A 19,031-nucleotide genomic window follows, 5' to 3' on the forward strand; every position below is an offset into this window, starting at 1 on the left:
CGGCCATCTCCTCCCTGAAACATGTTTTCCTGGCTGCTGTGTCCCTTGCCTGTCCTGGTTTTCTTCCTCAGTCTTCTTTGCCAAGGCCTTTTCTAAATGCTGGCATTTCTGTTGGGGCCAGGCCTATTCTCTCCTGTTTTCTTCCCTGATCTTTGCTCTCTCACTAGACAAACCATCCGTGTCTGTGGACTAAATAGTATCCCTGTGCTGCCTACTCCCTGCCCTCTTCTCCAGTTGCTACTTCTCTAGACTCCAGACTTTTTTCCAGCTGCCTACTTCGACAGCTGTCTCCTCTTGGCTCTTAGCAGCATCTCAAACTGAACATACCCCAGACTAAGCTCTTGCTTTCCGACTTGCCTAATTCCAACATCTGGTTCTCACCTGGCCCTTTCCACTGTGGTAAATGATCCATCCATCCATCCATCCATCCACCCACCCACCCACCCACCCATCAATCTACTTGTTCATCCAGACACTGAAGCCAGAAACCTGGGAGACATCCTTGGTACCTCTCTCCCCTGCACTGTGTTGGCCTCGACTCTGCAGCAGTAACAAATCAATCTTAAAATCTCAGAAACTTAGCACAGTAACATTTCTTGTGTGCATGTATCATAGGCCAGTGTGATCAGCAGAGGTAGGAGGTGGAGCTCGACTTCACACAGTCATTCAGGGATCCAGGTTTCTACCATCTTGGAACACTGCTACTCTTAACATGTGGCCTTCAAGGGTGGTCCAGAGAAGGAAGAGAGGCAGGCTGTGGAAGCTTATGAGGGACATTTTAGAGGTGGATTCTGCACTTCCACCCTCTCACCATTGGCGTGCCCTCAGTCATGTGATGTGGGTGAGCACTAACCGTCTTTTGCAGACTTGCCAGCCAGGTCCAGCCAGTGTGTTGCCAAGCCCTGTCAACTCTGCTCCTGACTCTGTCCCACACAGGACTCCTCTCCAACTCTGCTGCCATTGCTCCAAATCAAGCTTTTTCATCTCACCCCTAGACTATAGCCATGTCCTAACAGGCTTCCCCATGTCTGCATGTCTGCTATTGGACTATATAATCTTCCCCACACAACCAAATCCAAGTGTGACTCCTTATCTTAAAGCCTCTCTGTGGTAGGTCGAATAATGCCCCCACCCCACCCTGAGAGGCCCACATCATCCTAATCCCTGAAACCTGTGAATATGTTACTTTACATAACAAAAAGAACTTTGCAGAGGGAATTAAGGATCTTGAACTGAGAATTTTATCCTGGGTTATTTGGGTGGACACAGAATAATCACAAGGGTCCTTCTAAGTGAAAGATGGAAGCAGGAGAATCAGAGAAGAGAGACTTGAGGATGCAAAGCTGCTGGTTTCAAAGAGGGAAGAAGGGGCCATGGGCCCAGGAACGTGGGTGGCCTCTTAAATCTGGAAAAGGCAAGGAAATGGATTCTCCCCAGAACCTCCAGATGAAATGCAACCCTGCTGACACCGTAATTTTAGCCCAGTGAGACCCATTTCAGACTTCTGACCTGCAGGAATATAAGATGATGAGTTGTGCCATTTTAAGACTGTAAGTTTGCTTACAAACTTACAGCAGCAGTAGGGAATGAGTACACCATCCAGTGTCATCTCTAAACATTGAGCATAAAAATCTAAAATTATTAACACAACCCACTGGACTAAGAGCTCTGTGAAGGCAGAGACTGGGCCCTTTCTATTCACTCTTGTATTGCTCTGCATTGTCTGACTCGGTATGTCTTGAATAAACGAGTAATTAAGAGAGAGAGGGAGAAGAAAGTGGGAAGAAAAAAAGATAAAAGGAGGAGGGGGAGAAGAATGACAAAAGGCATCTTGAAATCTTCCAGTCTCAACAAAATTTAGCATTGTTGAGACTGGAGTGTGGAACATATGGGTCTGTAGAAGCTGGACGTACTGTGTGTGAGCGGAAGGAAAATCAGTTGCTGTTTTTAGTTAGAAAAACCCAAGGCTGTCTCAGGAGCCCAACTCCCATCCTCCCAAGCTCCAGGGAAAGGGGCCTGGGAGGATTCAGCTCCAATCCGCTGAGGCCAGAGCAATTTCCATTCAAAAGAGGAGAGGAGGTGGGAGCCTGCTGGGTCCTCCCATCTGTGCTGGGCTGGGAGGTGGTAACTGCAAAAGAAATGGGCACCAGGGCATTCTGGGGAGCCCCAGGGAGGCAGCTGTGAGTCTCTTGAGACCCCAGCAATGCAGGCTAGAGGGCTGGATGGAGGCCTTCGAGCTCTCGATAGGGTCAGGGACATTGTCTTTGGGTCCTGGGGTCCTGAGGTCTCATTCTAGGTTTCCCACCTGCCCTGGTACTATACGAATTGTCTTTAGGACTCTAGAGGGGGCTCAGGCTGGGGACATAAGGGTTACCAGGAGGGCTTTGAGAGCTGTGGCAGATGCGTCCTGAGAGCTCCCAGGCCCCGGCCTGGGGTGGGGCACCTTAGCAGATGCCCTTTAGGCAGCTGTAGCTGCCCCAGCCATCCTCTGTGCACCAGTAGGTCCTGGGTGAATCTCTGTTCCAGATTTGAGCTCTGGTCACTCAAAGCTGGGAGCTCACAGAGACACTCAGTTGTCCCTGTGCACATAGGAAACGTGAATCATGGTGGAGGGGGCGGTGACTGGCCTGAGTCACAAGTGAGCCTGTGGCGGAAGGAAATCAGAACTCAAGTTTTAGGGCTTCCGGTGCTAATGCTGAGTAGACACCTGCCGTTTCCCCTCACTCTATCCTCAAACATCAAATTCACAGCTTTGTCTTTTTCTCCACCACTGGCCCTGGTGCATAGATGGTCCCTGGCACAAGGTAGGCACTCAGTAAATAGTTGTTAAGAGAATGCATCCCCTGTCCTGCTGCCAACATGAGAGCCCCCTTCTCCCCTTGTGCCACCCGCCCGACCTCTGCAGCCCTCCTCGCCCTCAACACTCATGACCCTGCTCATTCTCTCTGAAGTGGCCCTGTGACCTCGGCAGTGTCAGCTGGCAGCAGCAGCTGGCTGTGCCTGAGCCTAATGTTCTCCATTAAGGGAACATCTGTTGGCTGGGGCATGGGCCAGACACAGCCACGCTCCACGGCCGTTCCACGGTCAACATGGGCTGCTGTAGCCAAAGATGTGCTATTGGGTCTCTTTCAAGGACATGATGTCACAGCCAAGCACATGCTGGCTAGATGTCCTCTGCTAATGGTTACACAGGAATTATTGATGACTGGCCTACTGCTATTAGACCTGATACCCAGCTCCCCTCATCTGGCCTTTAATGTCTTTGCCTTCTTGGGTTATTCTTCTCAGAGCTTTCTATGGTACATCTGGTTCCCAAACTCTGTCTTTCCATGAGCAGGATGCTATGGGCCAATGTGACTGGGTGCGAACTCCAAAATAGCCGGGTGTGAATTCTGAGAGACAGGATTTTCTCCGTCTAAAAGCTGTGGATACCTTCTGGTCCAAATAGCACTCAAGCGTCACAGACCCCAACAGAGACTGTGAGCTCATGGCGCCTGCTCCAGGCCCCTCCTCTTCCCAGCACCTTCCCAGGGGTCCTCTGGACCTGTCAGCAGCCCTCCCCCAGGCCATCTCACCTTGCAGGTCCCTGCTTTACCTCCCTGCCTATGGAGGCCTCTCGGGGCAGTGGTTCCCACGGACACCTAACTGGGATAATGAAATTAATGATTCTGTCGGCAGTGAACAGGCATTGAATGAGCCTGGCTCTGTTCTGAGAGCTTTGCGCGTATGAACTCATTAATCCTCACAGCAGCCCTGTGAGGCGGGCACTGTCAGTCACCTACTGTCCCTGACATGGCACAGAAGCCCTCTCCATAGCCTTCCTTTATGATCCCCTAAAAGCTGCAGGCCTCTTTCCTGCAACTCTCCTCTGCTGCCTGGCGCTCCACACTCCTGCCTCCCCACCATCCTCTGCCACTCTCTCCTGCTCACATCACTACCTGTGCTTCCTCTGCCCACTCCATAAATATGGGTTCTCCAGGGTTCCTTCCTCCATGCTCTTCTCACTTTATGTCCCTTCTCAAAGTGAGCTGTCTCATCCCATGGCCTCAATCACTACCCACAGGCTGGAAGGAAAATGAGTGGCAGGGCCATAGGTAGGGTCGTAAATACCATGTTAAGGATTGAGGGTGCTAAGAGCCCAGAAAGCGTGGGATTGTTGGTGGGGGGCTTGTGACATGGCCAGATATTCATTTTGAAAAGCTTCTGGTCATAGCTGTGTGGGGTTTGTGTACCTGTGGTCTCAGTGAGGGGTCCTGAGCCTCTTCACTGAGTAGGGTGAAGGGATAGAGAGTGGGGCATGGATTTCACAAGGTTTCAAGGTAAAACCAGCAAGGGCTTGATCAGGAGCACTAAAGGGAAGGAGCTGAAGTGGGGTGACTCCCAGGTTTCCAGCTGGGGCTGGAACAGGCAATCAGGTTTGGGCAGGAGATGCTGCACTGAGTCTTGGACTGCTGTGTTTGAATCATCTTTGGTTCTTCAAGGTGGGGGTGTCCAGCAGGCAACTAGCTGTGGGCTCTACCCTCACAGAGTGGACAGGACAGAGTTGTCCACATGAAATTCTGTAACATCCATGAGCAGGGTGAGCTCATCCAAGGTGGGCAGGGTGGGCGGCCAAAGGCAGGACAGCTACCAGCACCTGCATTCGGTCAGGGCTGCAGGGTGGGACCCAGTAAGGGCTGAAATTGTTCCTTGGATTTGGCAGTGAAGAGGTCGCTGGTGACCTTGGTGAGAGGTGTTTCAGCAATTGTGGGAGGACGGAGTCAGAGAAGCAGGGATGGAGCAGGAAGAGGTGGTGTCAGGCAGTGCGGGGAACTCTACAGAGGCTGGCAGGGCTAGAAGGAGAGGCAGGCACGGGGGAGACGGGAGCCGCTGGGTCCCTAGACCTGAAAATCTGGTCACAAAGCTTGACAGTTTCCTCTTCCTTGCAGCTCATGTCCAATGAGGCACCAAATCTTGGGGATTCCTCAACACCTCTCAATTCGTCTGTCCCTTCCTCTCCATCAGTCTGGAGATGCTGTGGGGGCCTCTGCAGCAGTCCCGGCCTCCACCTCTTCTGGTTCCGGGTCCTTTCACAATTCTTGCTTGGCACGTGCAGGCTTCTGCCTGGCTGGCTTTCCCCTCTTCTCCAGCTGACGAATTTGTGTCCCCTGCTGGGCCTGCCTTGGGAGTAGGTCGGGGGAGTGGAGCAGCAGCCTTAGACCAGCCTGTTCCTGCCCCTCCCCTTAGGGCGGATGGGGGGCCCTGCTGAGGGGGTGGATCTGAAGTGGGACCCTCAGTGGTGGCTGAAGAGGGGCTAGGGTGGGCACGTGGGAGAGGCTGCTGCAGAGACCCCTGCATCTCAGCATCTCATTCCTAGGGATCCAGCCCTGGCCTGCTGTGTCTCCCCTCCCCACACTCCTGTGATGTTGTGCAGCTGTGGGGCTGTGGGTCTTCGGGGGTGTGGGGCGGTGTAAAAACAGGTGAGGGCTCCCTCCTTCCCGACCCAGGAGCTCCTGAAGTGCCTTGCGTCTCCATTCCTGTTTGAGGGATATTACCGGTACGGGGCTGAGCCCTCCCTCAGACTGTAGGCCTTGCCTTTCCTCTCCTAAACCACTCCCGGCCCCCTGCAAGGGCCTGGCTTGTAAGCCGTGGAGCACACCTCAGTGTGTGTATATATAAGTGTGGGTGTGTGTGTGTACATGTGTGATGTGTGTGTGGTGTGTATGATGTGTGTGTGGTGCATGTGTGAGTGGTGTGTGGTGTGTGTATGTGGTGTTTGTGATGTGTGTGTAATGTGTGTGTGATTGTGTGGTGTATGTGGCATGTGTAGTGTGTGTGGTGTATGTGTGATGTGTGTTGCTGTGTGGTGTCTGTGATGTATGTGTAGTGTGTGTGTGTGATGTGTGCGGTGTCTGTTGTGTGGTGTGTGTGTGATGTGTGTTTGTGTTGTGTGTGTAGCATGTATGTTGCTGTGTGTGGTGTCTGTGGTGTGTGTGGTGTGTATGTTGGTGTGTGTGATGTGTGTGGTGGTGTGTGTGTATAGGTGTGTGTGGCTGGCCCCTCTCACCATGGCTGTCTTACCCACAGGCTGTCCTGGGATGTGGGACAACATCACGTGTTGGAAGCCTGCCCATGTGGGTGAGATGGTCCTGGTCAGCTGCCCTGAGCTCTTCCGAATCTTCAACCCAGACCAAGGTGGGTTTAGCCCAGTCTCTTTAGGCCACGCTGGCCTAGCCTGCTCCCCAAATTCGGCCCCAGGCAAGCACCAAGGACAGGGAGGCCACCCTGTGGGCAGACAGTCCCTGCTCCTGAGCTCACATGTGGTGTGGGGGATGAAACCACAGACACTTGCACACACGGGGACACAGGTACACATGGGAACCGTCGTTGTGGATGAAAGCAAGGCTGTGCCCTCACGCGTGGGATCCATGCCAGCTGTCGCTCACCCTCCAGCCCAGGCCCCTGTCTGTCAGCTGGGTATGTGGCCCGGTGGCCCCCTCCCAGGGTGCTTCTGTGAGGGTAATGTGAAGCGATGCTGTGGACGCCACTTAGCACAGGACTTGGCACGCTTTGAATGTGCAGTAGTAAATGTTAGCTGGGATAATTGTCACCATCCTCCCACAGCCACAGATCCTCAGCGCCCAGTGGGAGGCATGGAGAGAGACGCGCATGTAGACACCCCCCTCAGGCAGAATGAGACGCGTGGGGAAGGCAGCTGGACACAAGACACCCACGTCCACATTCAGAGCCACTTAGACGCAGGCACAAGGCCCGATGGGGCTGGCGCACACTCACGTTTTCTCAGCAGAGCATTTTCTGGGCCCTAGCTGCCCTCAGGCAGTTACACGGGCTCAAGATGGGAGGAGCTGGGCCTTGGGCTACCTGGGGAGAGGGTGCCACACAGGGGGAGCAGTGCCACAGTGCTGTCGGTGACTTGTGGACGTGGGCTTGGAGGCGCGGGTGTGTGATGGCGCCTCCCTGAGAGGGAAGGCTGGGTGGGTGCGGTGTCCTGCAGACCTGGGTTTGGGGCATATCTGTGTTTGAGGTCTCTGGGGGCCACTGAAGTGCTGTGGAGATATCCAGGGGCCACCAAAACGATAGAGCAGCCCGTGAGTGGGCAGAGTGGCTGAGCTTTGTGCACAGGTGGATGTAGGGTGAGGGCAGGGGAGAGAAGGCGATGCTCTACCCACAGGCAGAAGCCCTGGTAGCCCCATCTCCATTGCAGGGGGTGTCTGAGGGAAAGGGGTAGCTGTAGATGACTTCTTTGGATATGGGTCCCTTGGGCTCTTCCAGAACGGTTCCTGCCTTTCGGCTGGGACCTGTGAACTCCTCCATGGGCCTTCTACCCCATCCCTGTGAGTGTCACAGGAGGCAGGGTGGCCAGCTGAAGGCACTGAGTTGGGGCTGGGCAGGGAGAGCTGGCGGGACTGGCTCCAGCCAGGTGACTTACTGAGCCACCTCCTGGCCATCAAGCCATGGGCGGGGGCTCCCAAGGGTATCAGAGGGATCTGAGTTGTGTGTGGCCATGTGACCTGGCCTTAGCGTTCTTCTTTTCCAGCCTAAGGCTTAGGCTGATGTCCTAGAAGGGGCGAGTTTCCAGGCTCCACTCCAGCACTGAGTCCTGCCTGCTGCAGTCCCCTGTCTTCTCTGAGAGGCAAAAGGCAAATTTGCTAATTTGCTGTCAAACCTCGAATTCCAATAACTGACTCTGCCCTGGAGGGGGAGGGGCTTGCAGGAGGTGGCAGAGAAAACAGTGGCCTGTGTTGGGGGTCCCAGGTCCCCCCGTCTCTGGCTCCCACCCCAAGGTTTGTCTAAGATGCACTGCACTCTGCAGCAACACCTCCACCTCCAGACCACCGGCCGGCCCGGGAGGAGGGTGGCATTGAACTCTCCCATCTGAGGGCCTGGGGATTGGGTGTGACCTGAGCAGGCCAGAGTGAATTTTGAAAGGGGATACAGGCAGCGGAAGTGCTGGAGTGAGAGATACAGTGGGACTGGGGGGCAGTCAGGCATGGTGGCAGCCAGTGAGTGATTCAGCCTGATTTCCAATTCATTCCTGTAGAAGCCAACTTAATCACTTCCTCCATTCATGTATTTCTTTCGTTCCGTCATTTATATAAAGTTTGTTTATTGAACATCTACTCTGGGTCAGATTCCATGCCAGACTCCGTCTTCTCAACAACGAAAGGCAAAATGAATCAATGGTAAAATAAGATTTTCCTAAGACACACTTTCCTCCACACTCCCTCCTTCCTCTGGCAGTGGCACAATGAAGGTGTTATTTACACCTGATTCTTAATGGTTCATTAAGGCAGGGCCTTTTAGCACCTCTGTTCACAAAACTTGATTGGTGAGACTTGCCTTGAATACTTTGCAAGGAGAGAATGGGATTCCTGTGTTTCTTCTCAGTTCCCAGGTAGCCTGTTGTGATGACTGTGGCTGTGTAGGATATTGGAGAGACTGGAGATGTGGGAGCACGGATCTCCCTCCTCCTCTCAAATGCCTCTGCTTGTTTCTCTTCTGGAGGTCTCCAGTGTCCCCAGCTTATAGTCCTGATGCCTTCTGGGTCCCCCAGAGCCCCTCTTTAATGTTTGGGGTTGGGAAGGAGGAGGAAGTGATCAGCAAGACCCAAGGAGAGCAGCCCCTGACTTTTCTCACCCCGCTGCTCACCTCTGACTTTTCTCTCTCTCTCTTTCTCTCTGTTTCAGTCTGGGAGACCGAAACCATTGGTAAGAGGAACCTTGGTGAGGATAGACCGCTGTCTTTCTGTCCATCCAGCAGGAGCCCAGCCTCAGGAGATCCCAGGCTCCGGCTGCTGGGATTGGGGTGGGGGTGGAGTAAGAGGCTCACTGGGTATCAGGTTCTTTCCTCCTTCCTTCCTCCCCTCTCCCCGACCTTGGCCATTCTGGAGGTCGGGGGGCACAGGAAGATGCACAACACAAGCACGACCTCAGGTCCCTCACAGGCTTGTTTGGGAGGACGGGACTCACCAATGGAGGGGCTAAGAAACAAGCTCACGCATGAGTGTAGCTGCATATATGTGCATATGCACAGACCTGAACATGTGCATCAGTCCATGCAGATATTGACATCCCTGACAGCTAAGAAGCCGGAATGCACAGTGAGCAAGAGAACAGAAGAGCAAATGATGCAGCATGCAGGCAGAATAGTGAAGAAGTCAGGGGAGGCTTCCAGGAAGAGGTGGCATGTCAGCTGGACCTTGGGAAAGGAGTTTTGAGAAGGGGGGATGGGGTGGAAATGGGGTCTCCTTGCTAACAGGGGGTTTGGCATAAGAAAAGGGTGGAAATGGGAATAAAGGGTAGGGAGAGAAGAAAAATTGTCTGAAGATGAAGTCTTCTGGATTCCCTTTGATGAAGAGCAGTTTTGGAGGCTGAGGTGGAGGGTTGAGCACCAAAAAGGAAACCCCAAGCCCTGGGCCCACGTTGCTGTGGTTTGCCCTTTTTTTGAAAAGGCCCAACCATCCCTTTTCATTTTCTCCCATTCCTCTCCATTCTGGAGGCCCTCCCATCCTCCTGGCAGTGCCCATTTCCATTACCTGTGGTGGTGGAGAACTGAGTCCTGGACCATCCTGAACATCACAGAAATGCAAAGCAAGTGAGAGTGGTGTTAGAAGGTGTAGTGTGTGAGAAAGGTGCGCGGCTGCTGTGTGTGATATCGCCTCTTGGCCAGGACTCCATCCCCTACTTCCTGTAGACCAGGGGTAGCCTGAGCCTTCCAGGGTGGAGAGTAAACAGTAGCTAACTGTAAGCCAGGCATTTTGATATATGCCTATGTCTGTATTTTTCAGGAGAGTCTGATTTTGGTGACAGTAACTCCTTAGATCTCTCAGGTAAGGGGTTAGGCTGGGGTTGACCATGGACTGGCTGGAGGGAGGGCATCTGCTGACATGTGAGCTTTGAGAACCCCATCCCAGGCTGGGCTCTGCTCCTCTGTGGCTATGTGATCTTTGGCAGGTGACTTTTTTTCTCTGATAAAGGTACAGATTATCTTCATGGAAAAGCACTCAGATAGAACATCGTGTGTAGAATTTCAGGGGGGCCACAGATGTCTTAGAGTCCCTTTGTGGACTTCAAATAAAGAGCTCCTGGATTGGATGATCCTTGACTGTTTCTGAACTCCAGCATCTAGAACAGTAGCTCTCAAACTTTAACCCTGCATCACAGCTACCTTGTGCACTTGTTAAACCCAGGTTCCTGGCAGTCTCTAATTTATTCCGCCTGGGGTGGGGCCTGAGAATGTGCTTGTCTCGCCAGTCTCCCAGGTGATGCTGATGGGCTGATCCGGGACGGGCACCCCTTCGGGAAACGCTGCCCAAAAGTTTCGTGTTCCTGTGCAGTTACTGGGGCGAATCAGCCTAGTGAAGTAGGCACAATCACCGCGGGGTTTTGACAATCTCAAGAGCACTCCATCTTCCGGAGATTTCTATCAGAACAATGCAGTGGCAAATTCACAGAACAGTTCTGAACAAAAGGGTTTATACTTCTCTGAGCCCACACTGTGTTATAAAAAGGAAAAAAAGAAAGAAGGAAAATAAAAGAAAGGAAACCGCTTTTCCTTCTAGAACACTGTTTTCAAAAAAATTGTTTTTCAAAGCAGCTTCCCTTTCCTCTTCCCACCATCCTGATGTGAGCAAAGCAGAGAGGAAATGAGGCCCAGGGAGGGGAAGGAACTTGGCCACGGTGATGATTTCCCTGGGACATTCAGACTTTCTGAAAGAAGTGTTCAGAGGGACTTAAAAGGAGGTTGCCTGAGACAGATTTGCTGGAAGAAGGGACAGTTTGGCATCAGCTGTGGGACAGAAGTGAGCTCCTTTGCTCTCTCTGGGCTTGCCAAACTTCCCCCTTAGCCTGTGCCATAGAACTCAGAGCTGGAGAAGGACTGTTGGAGTCTCCCTGTTGTGGGCAGAACTCTCCTTTCGGGCAGAGTTACCCATCCCCGGAAGTTCATCTCTGACTTTCTTGGCTAAAGAGAACTGGCCTTAGATCTTCTAATGCAGGAAGCGAGGGACACAGATTGGAAAAGTGGAAGGATCTGTTCTCTTGGCCTCTGCCTCCCACAGAGGCTGACCTGCTGCCCTCCTTGCCTCTTTCCTGAGCTCCCTGGAGGTGGCCTTGGCCACAGAGGGGAGGTTTCTGTCCAGCAATATGGGTACGGGAGCCACTTTTCTGCAGGTGTCTCTTGTTTTATACAATGTCTTGGTCTTTGAATGCTGTGAAGGGAAGAACCAACCACATGTGTCCTGATAGACCGGGTACGCTCCCAGTGTCAGGCGGGGGCCACACTCAGGTGCTGGGCTGGAGGAAAAGGGAGCTGCTTGCTCACCTCCCTGACCTGGACATGAGTGGCTCACCATTATAAACCATCAGGTGAAGGGAGAATGAAAAAGCAATCATGAAAGACTAACATGGCCCCGGGCAGGGCAAAAACCAGCCTGGACTCTACTGTGCAGCCAGCAAATGACTCATTTAATGGCCATGACTGATCCCACCCCCTCGAGTGTCCCACTGAATGGCCTTAAAGTCAACCAAAAGCAAATTAAAGTACATTAGTGACAGGAAACAGCCCTCCCAAACTCTGAAAGACAACACTTTAAAAGAAACCCAAATATATATCTTCGTAAGATCCGGCCCTACATTAGTGGAAATCTGGACCTTGTTAATGCAGCAAGCCCTGTGTCCCCTTGATGTGAGATGTTGCAGCTGCTGTGAGGCTTAGAGCTCTGAGGGAAAGCATCACATCAAGCTGTGTTCCCAAGGTGTGCCAAGGACCCCACCCACACCCTGCAGTCACCAGAGGGGATTCCTGAAAGTGCCCAGATCTCCTGACAGAGAATCCCTAAGGGCAGGCCTGGAATCTGCATTTGTGATCAGTCTCCTAGGTGGTTCTGCACACTGACATTTGAGAAGTGCTGATCCAGGGCCCAGGGGAGGACTCAGGCCCATCCCTGATGAGCATTTGGAAATGTTCGAGAGGGGAGGGATGCAGGGATGCTGGATTCAGCTGGCGCAGTCTCCCCATCTTTGGTTGAGATGAGGTTGCTCTTTGTCTCTCCATCCCTCTGATCAGCAATCACTGATTTCTGAAACCTTTCCCCATGCTTCCCAGTTGGTCATAGGGGTTTCCAGGAATTCCCACTGAACACGTAATTTTTGCATAAGAATTTCAGGGCCCTCTTAATCATTTCTGGGCCTCGCTGAGTTTTCTTTTTGCTGCAGACATGGGAGTGGTGAGCCGGAACTGCACGGAGGATGGCTGGTCGGAACCCTTCCCTCATTACTTTGATGCCTGTGGGTTTGATGAATATGAATCTGAGACTGGGGACCAGGTGAGTGTCTGCACCCTGCTCCCCAGAGGTGGTGAGGGTAGGGCTGAGGAAATTTAGGTCAGTAGGCAGCATTCATGAGCACCTCCTGGGGCTGAGAAGCAACTGGGATGCTGCCTACTCCTCCCCACCTGCACCTGGCTACTCTTCCAGGATACTGGAATTAATGCCACTGGGTTAATGCCAGGCCCAGCACGGGGCTTCCTGGACCTTTGTGTAGTCCAAGGCTGTGTCTGTTCTGATTGGACAGCGCTCTTGCCTTCAACAGCATATATTGAGCATCTGCAGAATGCTGACACTGTGCAAAGGGGAGCAAGAGGCTTGGCCAGGGGTGGGAGGTGGTGGAGATGATATCAGCAGAAGAGAGGAAGGAGGAGCTAGGCCTGGAGGTGGGCAGGCCCTGGCCTGGGAGACTGGGTGCAGGCCTGAGGCAGCCTGGCTGTGGGCAGGTCTCACATGAAGTCCTGCATGTCCTGTGCTCTGCTTCAGGATTATTACTACCTGTCAGTGAAGGCCCTCTACACGGTTGGCTACAGCACATCCCTCGTCACCCTCACCACTGCCATGGTCATCCTTTGTCGCTTCCGGTGAGACCCTCAGCAACATTCAAGCAAGCACCAGAGCTGGCCAGGGCCTCAGAGGCCTTGGTGCATCTCTCCCCTCCCCACTTGATGTCAGCCCTAGAAGACCCCTTTGAAGGCATTTCCCCCACCCCAAGGATAACAGATGGGAAACTTCACTCCAGAGAGGGCAACTGACTTGTCCAGGGCTATGCAGCCAGGCAGAGCCTGGGCAGGAGATCTGCATTCCTTGCTTTTGTCTTCCTGGTCTAGATAGACAGAGGCCACAGGAGGGAGAAGTCTGGCCATGTGGGGTGGTGGAGCTGGGTTATAAGGGCCTGGAAGTCAGTGAGGATTTAGAGAGGTGGCAGGAAGGAGGGTGGCCTGGGTGGGAGACCTGCTGAGATAAAGCCACAGAGTTGGCCCACCACAGATGCCCACATGGAGGGTGTGAAATGCTTTGGGGTCCAAGGCTTCTTTCTCCCCTGGCCCACTCATGTAGGAAGCTGCACTGCACACGCAACTTCATCCACATGAACCTGTTTGTGTCGTTCATGCTGAGGGCGATCTCCGTCTTCATCAAAGACTGGATTCTGTATGCGGAGCAGGACAGCAACCACTGCTTCATCTCCACTGTGAGTGAGCCAAGCAGACCCATTAGGGCTCTGCCGGGAAGGCCCCACACCATCCCCTTGGTTCCCCAGGACGCACATTACCTGCCTGACACCCTGCAGGTCAAGTGCGTCCCTGCAGGTGAAGGCATTGCCCCACCACCCCTGGTTTATGTGAAAACTCACGAATTAAGTTACTAGTAGCCGATGAGCCAATGTACGACATCACTTCCAGCCAAAATGCTTCCTGTCTCTTGGCCTGGGTGTTGCATTTGGGAAGGCAGAGGAGGAAGGTCAGGTGGAAACACCAAGTCCCACTTGAATGAAGAGGAAACTGATGCTGAGAGAGGGCTTACCTAGCCCCTGGTCATTTAACTAGCCTGGGATGGAGCCCAGGTGCTGATTGGCCAGGGGTCTTTCCAGACACCTCCCCAGGTCTCACACTTCTGGAGGAGGTAGCATGTGGAGAAGCTGGTCTTTGAGGAGGTAGGTTAGGAAGAAGAGTGTAAAGTCCAGGGCCTTGACCAGGAGGACATGCTTGGGGAGCCTCTATGAGTAGAGATTTCTGGAAGCCAGGAATATGTATCCCCCCACCTGAAAGGTGTCCAAATCCTCATTATACCAAGCCTCCTGCAGGGTCCTCTGGCTGCTTCTCTCCCTACTCCCCTCCTCTGTGGGAGATAGGGAAGGAGCAGGAAAGTGAAGTAGGATGAGCTGGTGGTGGGGAGGCTCTGTGTCTGCCACCCGTCTTTGTCCTGTGTGTGCAGTTTTGCCTCCATGGGCAGCTTTGACTCAGAATCATGGGATGCTGCAATTTTCAACTCTTTGATCCAGGAATATTGACTCTCTTAGATCCTTGGGATGTTTGAGCCTGAGCATGCCAGAGCCAATGGGCCCTAGGATTCTCCCCTGCTCCTGGTCCTGTTGGGCTCACGCCCCTCACCCTGGCGCTTCTCCCTGCAGGTGGAATGTAAGGCCGTCATGGTTTTCTTCCACTACTGTGTTGTGTCCAACTACTTCTGGCTGTTCATCGAGGGCCTGTACCTCTTCACTCTGCTGGTGGAGACCTTCTTCCCTGAAAGGAGATACTTCTACTGGTACACCATTATTGGCTGGGGTAGGTTCCTGGCTGTGGTTTGGAGAGGCTCAGGTCCCGTGGTCAGGTGTGTCCAGGTGTGTCTTTGGTTCCACCTTCAGGAAGTGTCAGGTGAGGAGGGGCCACTGCCCTGCCCGAGTCTAATGGCCTAGGCTCTGTCTTGGACTCTTTCTCAATCTTCTTGCCTGTGGAAAGCCCACTATCTCAGGGAGGAGTTAAATCCAGGAGTCCTCTGAGAGATAAGACAGCCCTTGGTCTGAGGGAGATATAGACCCTCAGGAGGCCTGGGTGTGAGGGACAGTTAGAATTCCCAGGAATTCCAAGTCTCATGGGGGAGCAATAGCCCCTCGGAGCCCCAGGTCTACGGTGGACATTGGACATGTTGGTTTTCCTGTTCTCACGGACCTCTTTTTCTTGTTTTCCCAGGGACCCCAACTGTGTGTGTGACGGTGTGGGCAACGCTGAGACTCTACTTTGATGACACAGGGTTAGTACATGCTCGAGAGTCAGGGCCACAGCACAGAGTAGATTCTTACAGATGGGTTCTCAGTAGCTGCCCTGACTTCACATGAACTGCCCGCAACAAACCATTCAATGCCAGGCCCAGACTAAAGCCCAGCACTGGGCAACACCTGAGCCATGGCCCCATGCAGGTGACCCACCCAGCTGCGTCTCAGCCAGCAACCCAGCAAGAGAATGTGCTAGGTGTCTGAGCCCTTGTCTACTTCTGTACTCAGCTGAGTGTCTGTTTTCCTTTTAGGGAGGGGATGAAGCATGTTGAGGGGGAGGTCACATCCTAAGAGCTGTAGGTCTTATGGGGAAAAATGGTCCTTTCCCAGGAGCTCACTGGTGATCCTGACTTTTGGGCTTCATGCCCTGCCTTGATAGGTGAGCAGAGGGAAAGATAGAGGCTCAGAAGGAGGGGATTTTCAGAGCCAGGACCAGGCTGGAGTCTGTAGCCCGCTGGAGAGCTCTTGTTCCAGCCAGCCCCTCCTCAGAGAGCCGCGGTGGTGAAAGTGTCGGGCACCCAGCTAGGCAGGGCAGTGTCCCGCAGGCTTCTATGCTGCCGACTCACGGACGCGATCTTGCTTCTCTCTGTCCATCTTTCAGCTGCTGGGATATGAATGACAGCACGGCTCTGTGGTGGGTGATCAAAGGCCCTGTGGTTGGCTCTATCATGGTGAGTGTCCTTGGGATGAAGAGGAAGGGAAGAGACAGGGTCTTGGGCAGAAAGGCACGCGAGGAAGAGAAATGAAGGAGTCCCCACACAACCTGACTTCCTCCTCTGTCATGGCTGCATTATAATCTGTAACAGGGATGCACAAACTCTTTAGCTATTCCCCTAACACTGGAGATTTATATTGTCCCATTTTTTCCTTATTACAAAAAATAGAAATAGTTTTGTGCATAATTTTGAGCATGTGGAAATATTTCTTTAGAATAAATCCTTAGAAGTGGAATTGCTGGGTTGAAAGGGGTACACATTTAAAATTTCAGATCCCAAATTGCTTTGCAAAAACCCTTTAACAATTTATTCCTCCTCAGGAAGAGTGATTCATTTCCCCATTTCATTGTCTACGCTTAATCAATAATTTAATTTTTTGCACAGGCTTCTGGAGGTTAATGCTGGCTTATAATTTTAATGTACATTTCTCCATCTCGCTAGCGTAACTGAGCACTTGTTTCCAAACATTAATTGACAATTTGTTTTTATTGTGAATATTCCTGTTTATTTCTCTTGTTCAGTTTTCTATCAGATTTTATTAGTTACAGTTTAAAGGATAGTTAACACTTCCTATGTTGTGTGTGTTGCAAGTATATTTCCATTTCTGCATAGCATTTATACAGTCAAATGGTCAAGATTTCCCTTAGTGAATTCCAAGCCTTATTTCTGGTTGATGGAGGCCTTTCCCAACCCAAGACATAAAAATATTGTTCTTGTTTGTAACACTTTTGTGGATGTAAAACAAAGTCTACACTTTTTGTGGACTATTACATGTGCATCTTCAATCCAGCTGAAATTTTATTGTTTTGTCTGGTCTGAAATGATATTCAATTTTATCTAATTTTCAATGGATGGACATTCTACCCTCTCAATCCTTTTTATTGAATCCTTTCTCCATTATGTTGAAATGTCATTTTATTATAAACACTCAATATACTGGTCTTTGGTTCCAGACTTTCTATTCTGTGTTACTAATGTATTTGTCCATTCCCATGGCAGATGCACCATTATGCTAGTTACTGTAACCTTGCAGCATGTTCTGGTATGCAGATTTTCCCTTCATTATTCTTTTGTTTTCTTCAGATTTTCCTTGCACGTTTACTGTTTCTGGTGTACTTTTGAATATCCTTGTCAAGTTGCACCAAAAATGTCTAGTTAAGATTTGTGTAGGAATTGCATTGCGTTTACTAATTTGGAGGAGAATTTATTTTCTTAAAAGATTGAGTCATCCTCTCCAAGAATGTGGCATGATTCTCCATGTATTCAGTCTTTCTTATAGAGTCATTTTGGTTAAGTTTTTTAGTTTTCTTCCTTGTTCTTGTTATGTTTACCTCTAAGGTGTTTTCCAGTTTGGGCTTTAAGTGAGTCTAGGAATCATTCTTTCATTGTATTTTCTAATGGGCTATTGCTGGTGTACAGGAAAGCTATTGTTTTTTATGTATTGTGTCCTTTCTTAGTAGTGTTTCTGAATTCTCTTATTGGTTTTTATCCCTTTTCACTTGGTTCTCATGGATTTTCTAGGTGGAAAATTATATAATCTTCAAATGAAAATAAATTTTGCTCTTTCTTTCCAGTGTTTACATCTCTTGGCCCTTGTTTTGTAGGGATGATGTTTGCTCTAGTTTTGGCAGTTACCCTTCATTGAATTGGGAAAGTTTTTCATCTTGGCTTGTTTCAGTTTTGTTTTTTTTTTTAATCAGGAATGGGTATTGAACTGTATCAAATGTGTTTTGGAGGCATTCATTCAAGTAATGATTTATTTAGTGATGGATATTTATAGTATTCCAGTTTTCCTTCATTATGAGCAGTGCCACAATGAATATATTTGTGCATATCATGAGCATACGTGAATACGTCCTTAGAATAAATCTCAAGAGTGGAATTTCTGGGACAAAGGGTATGTACATTTAACATTTTCATGCAGATCAGATTGCTCTCAGTGAGCAAGGTACAAGAGCGCTCATTTCCCATGTCTTTGTTGATGTTCCTGTTGCTGAATTATACTTGCTGGTCTTACGGGGGATAATGGAAGCTTGTTTTAATCTGTTATTGTAACAAATATTAGATTTTTGGGGGTGCATTTCTGGGGTAAAACCTTTATTAACATGATCTGTTTATTCTTTTACTGTATTGCTAAATTTTGTTTTTTAATATTTTGTTTAAAGTTTTTGGCACTGTTCATAAAATTCTATGGTCTTAGGTACACGTGTGTGTGTATCTGTGTGTTTTCTCTCCTTATTCTGTTTTTGTAGCAAAATTTTGTTAGCCTCATAGGTAATCCTGAAGGTTTTCTTTTTTTTATTTGCCTTGAAACAATTAAGCAGTATGTAAATTACATCTTTGTTAATGTTATTCTGGAGCTGGTCTATAAAATTATCTGGACCTGGTACCTTTTAATGCATACACCTTTAACTACTTTTTAACTTCTTCTGAGGTTATTGCTCTACTTAGATTTTCTATTTCTTCTTACGTTGATTTTGTCAATATTTATTTTCCCATTTTGTTCAATTTTCTCTCATCATTTAAAATATTGTGTATGTCTATTGTCTTGCCATCTTTCTCATTCCTAAATTTGTTTAATTATATTTTCTCCTTTTTCATTGACTAACACATACAGTTAGCAGTATTACTAAGTACCAGGTATTGATGTTTTTCCTTTTTTAAAAAATAATTTCAACTTTTATTTTAGATCCAGGGAATACATGTGCAGGTTTGTTACATAGGTATATCACATGATGCTGAAGTTATGGGTACAATTGATCCTGTCACCCAGGTAGTGAGCATATTACCCAATAGTTAGTTTTTCAACCCTTGCCCCCGATCCTCCCACCCTGTCTAGTAGTTCCCAGTGTCCATTGTTGCCATTTTTATGTCCATGAGTGCTCAATGTTTAGCTTCCACTTCTAAGTGAGAACACGTGGCATTTGGTTTTTCTGTTTCTGTGTTAATTCACTTAGGATAATGGCCTCCAGCTGCATCCATGTTGCCGTAAAGGATGTGGCTACATTCTTTTTATGGCTGTGTAGTAGTCCATGGTGTATACGTGCCACATTTTCTTTATCCAATCCACTATCGATGGGCACCTATGTGGGTCCCATGTCTTTGCTACTGTGAATAGTGCTGTGATGAACATACCAATGCGTGTGTCTTTTTTGTAGAATGATATATTTTCCTTTGGGCATATACTCAGTAATGGGATTGCTGGGTCTAATGATGG

At 50.1% G+C, this 19,031-nt stretch overlaps 1 protein-coding gene across 11 annotated transcripts in view; it reads left to right on the forward strand.

The window, feature by feature from the left end:
• The window catches only part of ADCYAP1R1 (ADCYAP receptor type I), a 127,022-nt gene that overhangs the window by 87,498 nt on the left and 20,493 nt on the right, over window positions 1-19,031 (forward strand). For 7 of the 11 annotated variants that reach the window (XM_034963883.3, XM_034963884.3, XM_003833389.5 and 4 more), the window contains 9 exons: window positions 6,067-6,174; window positions 8,688-8,708; window positions 9,788-9,829; window positions 12,216-12,325; window positions 12,812-12,909; window positions 13,385-13,517; window positions 14,457-14,610; window positions 15,016-15,076; window positions 15,700-15,769. In XM_034963883.3, the coding sequence (XP_034819774.1) occupies window positions 6,067-6,174; window positions 8,688-8,708; window positions 9,788-9,829; window positions 12,216-12,325; window positions 12,812-12,909; window positions 13,385-13,517; window positions 14,457-14,610; window positions 15,016-15,076; window positions 15,700-15,769 (797 nt within the window). The remainder of the gene's footprint in view (window positions 1-6,066; window positions 6,175-8,687; window positions 8,709-9,787; window positions 9,830-12,215; window positions 12,326-12,811; window positions 12,910-13,384; window positions 13,518-14,456; window positions 14,611-15,015; window positions 15,077-15,699; window positions 15,770-19,031) is intronic. The other 4 variants (XM_034963886.3, XM_034963882.3, XM_055115823.2 and 1 more) reach the window with 2 other exon arrangements.

Source organism: Pan paniscus, chromosome 6 (assembly GCF_029289425.2).
Source record: "Pan paniscus chromosome 6, NHGRI_mPanPan1-v2.0_pri, whole genome shotgun sequence".
NCBI classification, from domain to species: Eukaryota; Metazoa; Chordata; class Mammalia; order Primates; family Hominidae; genus Pan; species Pan paniscus.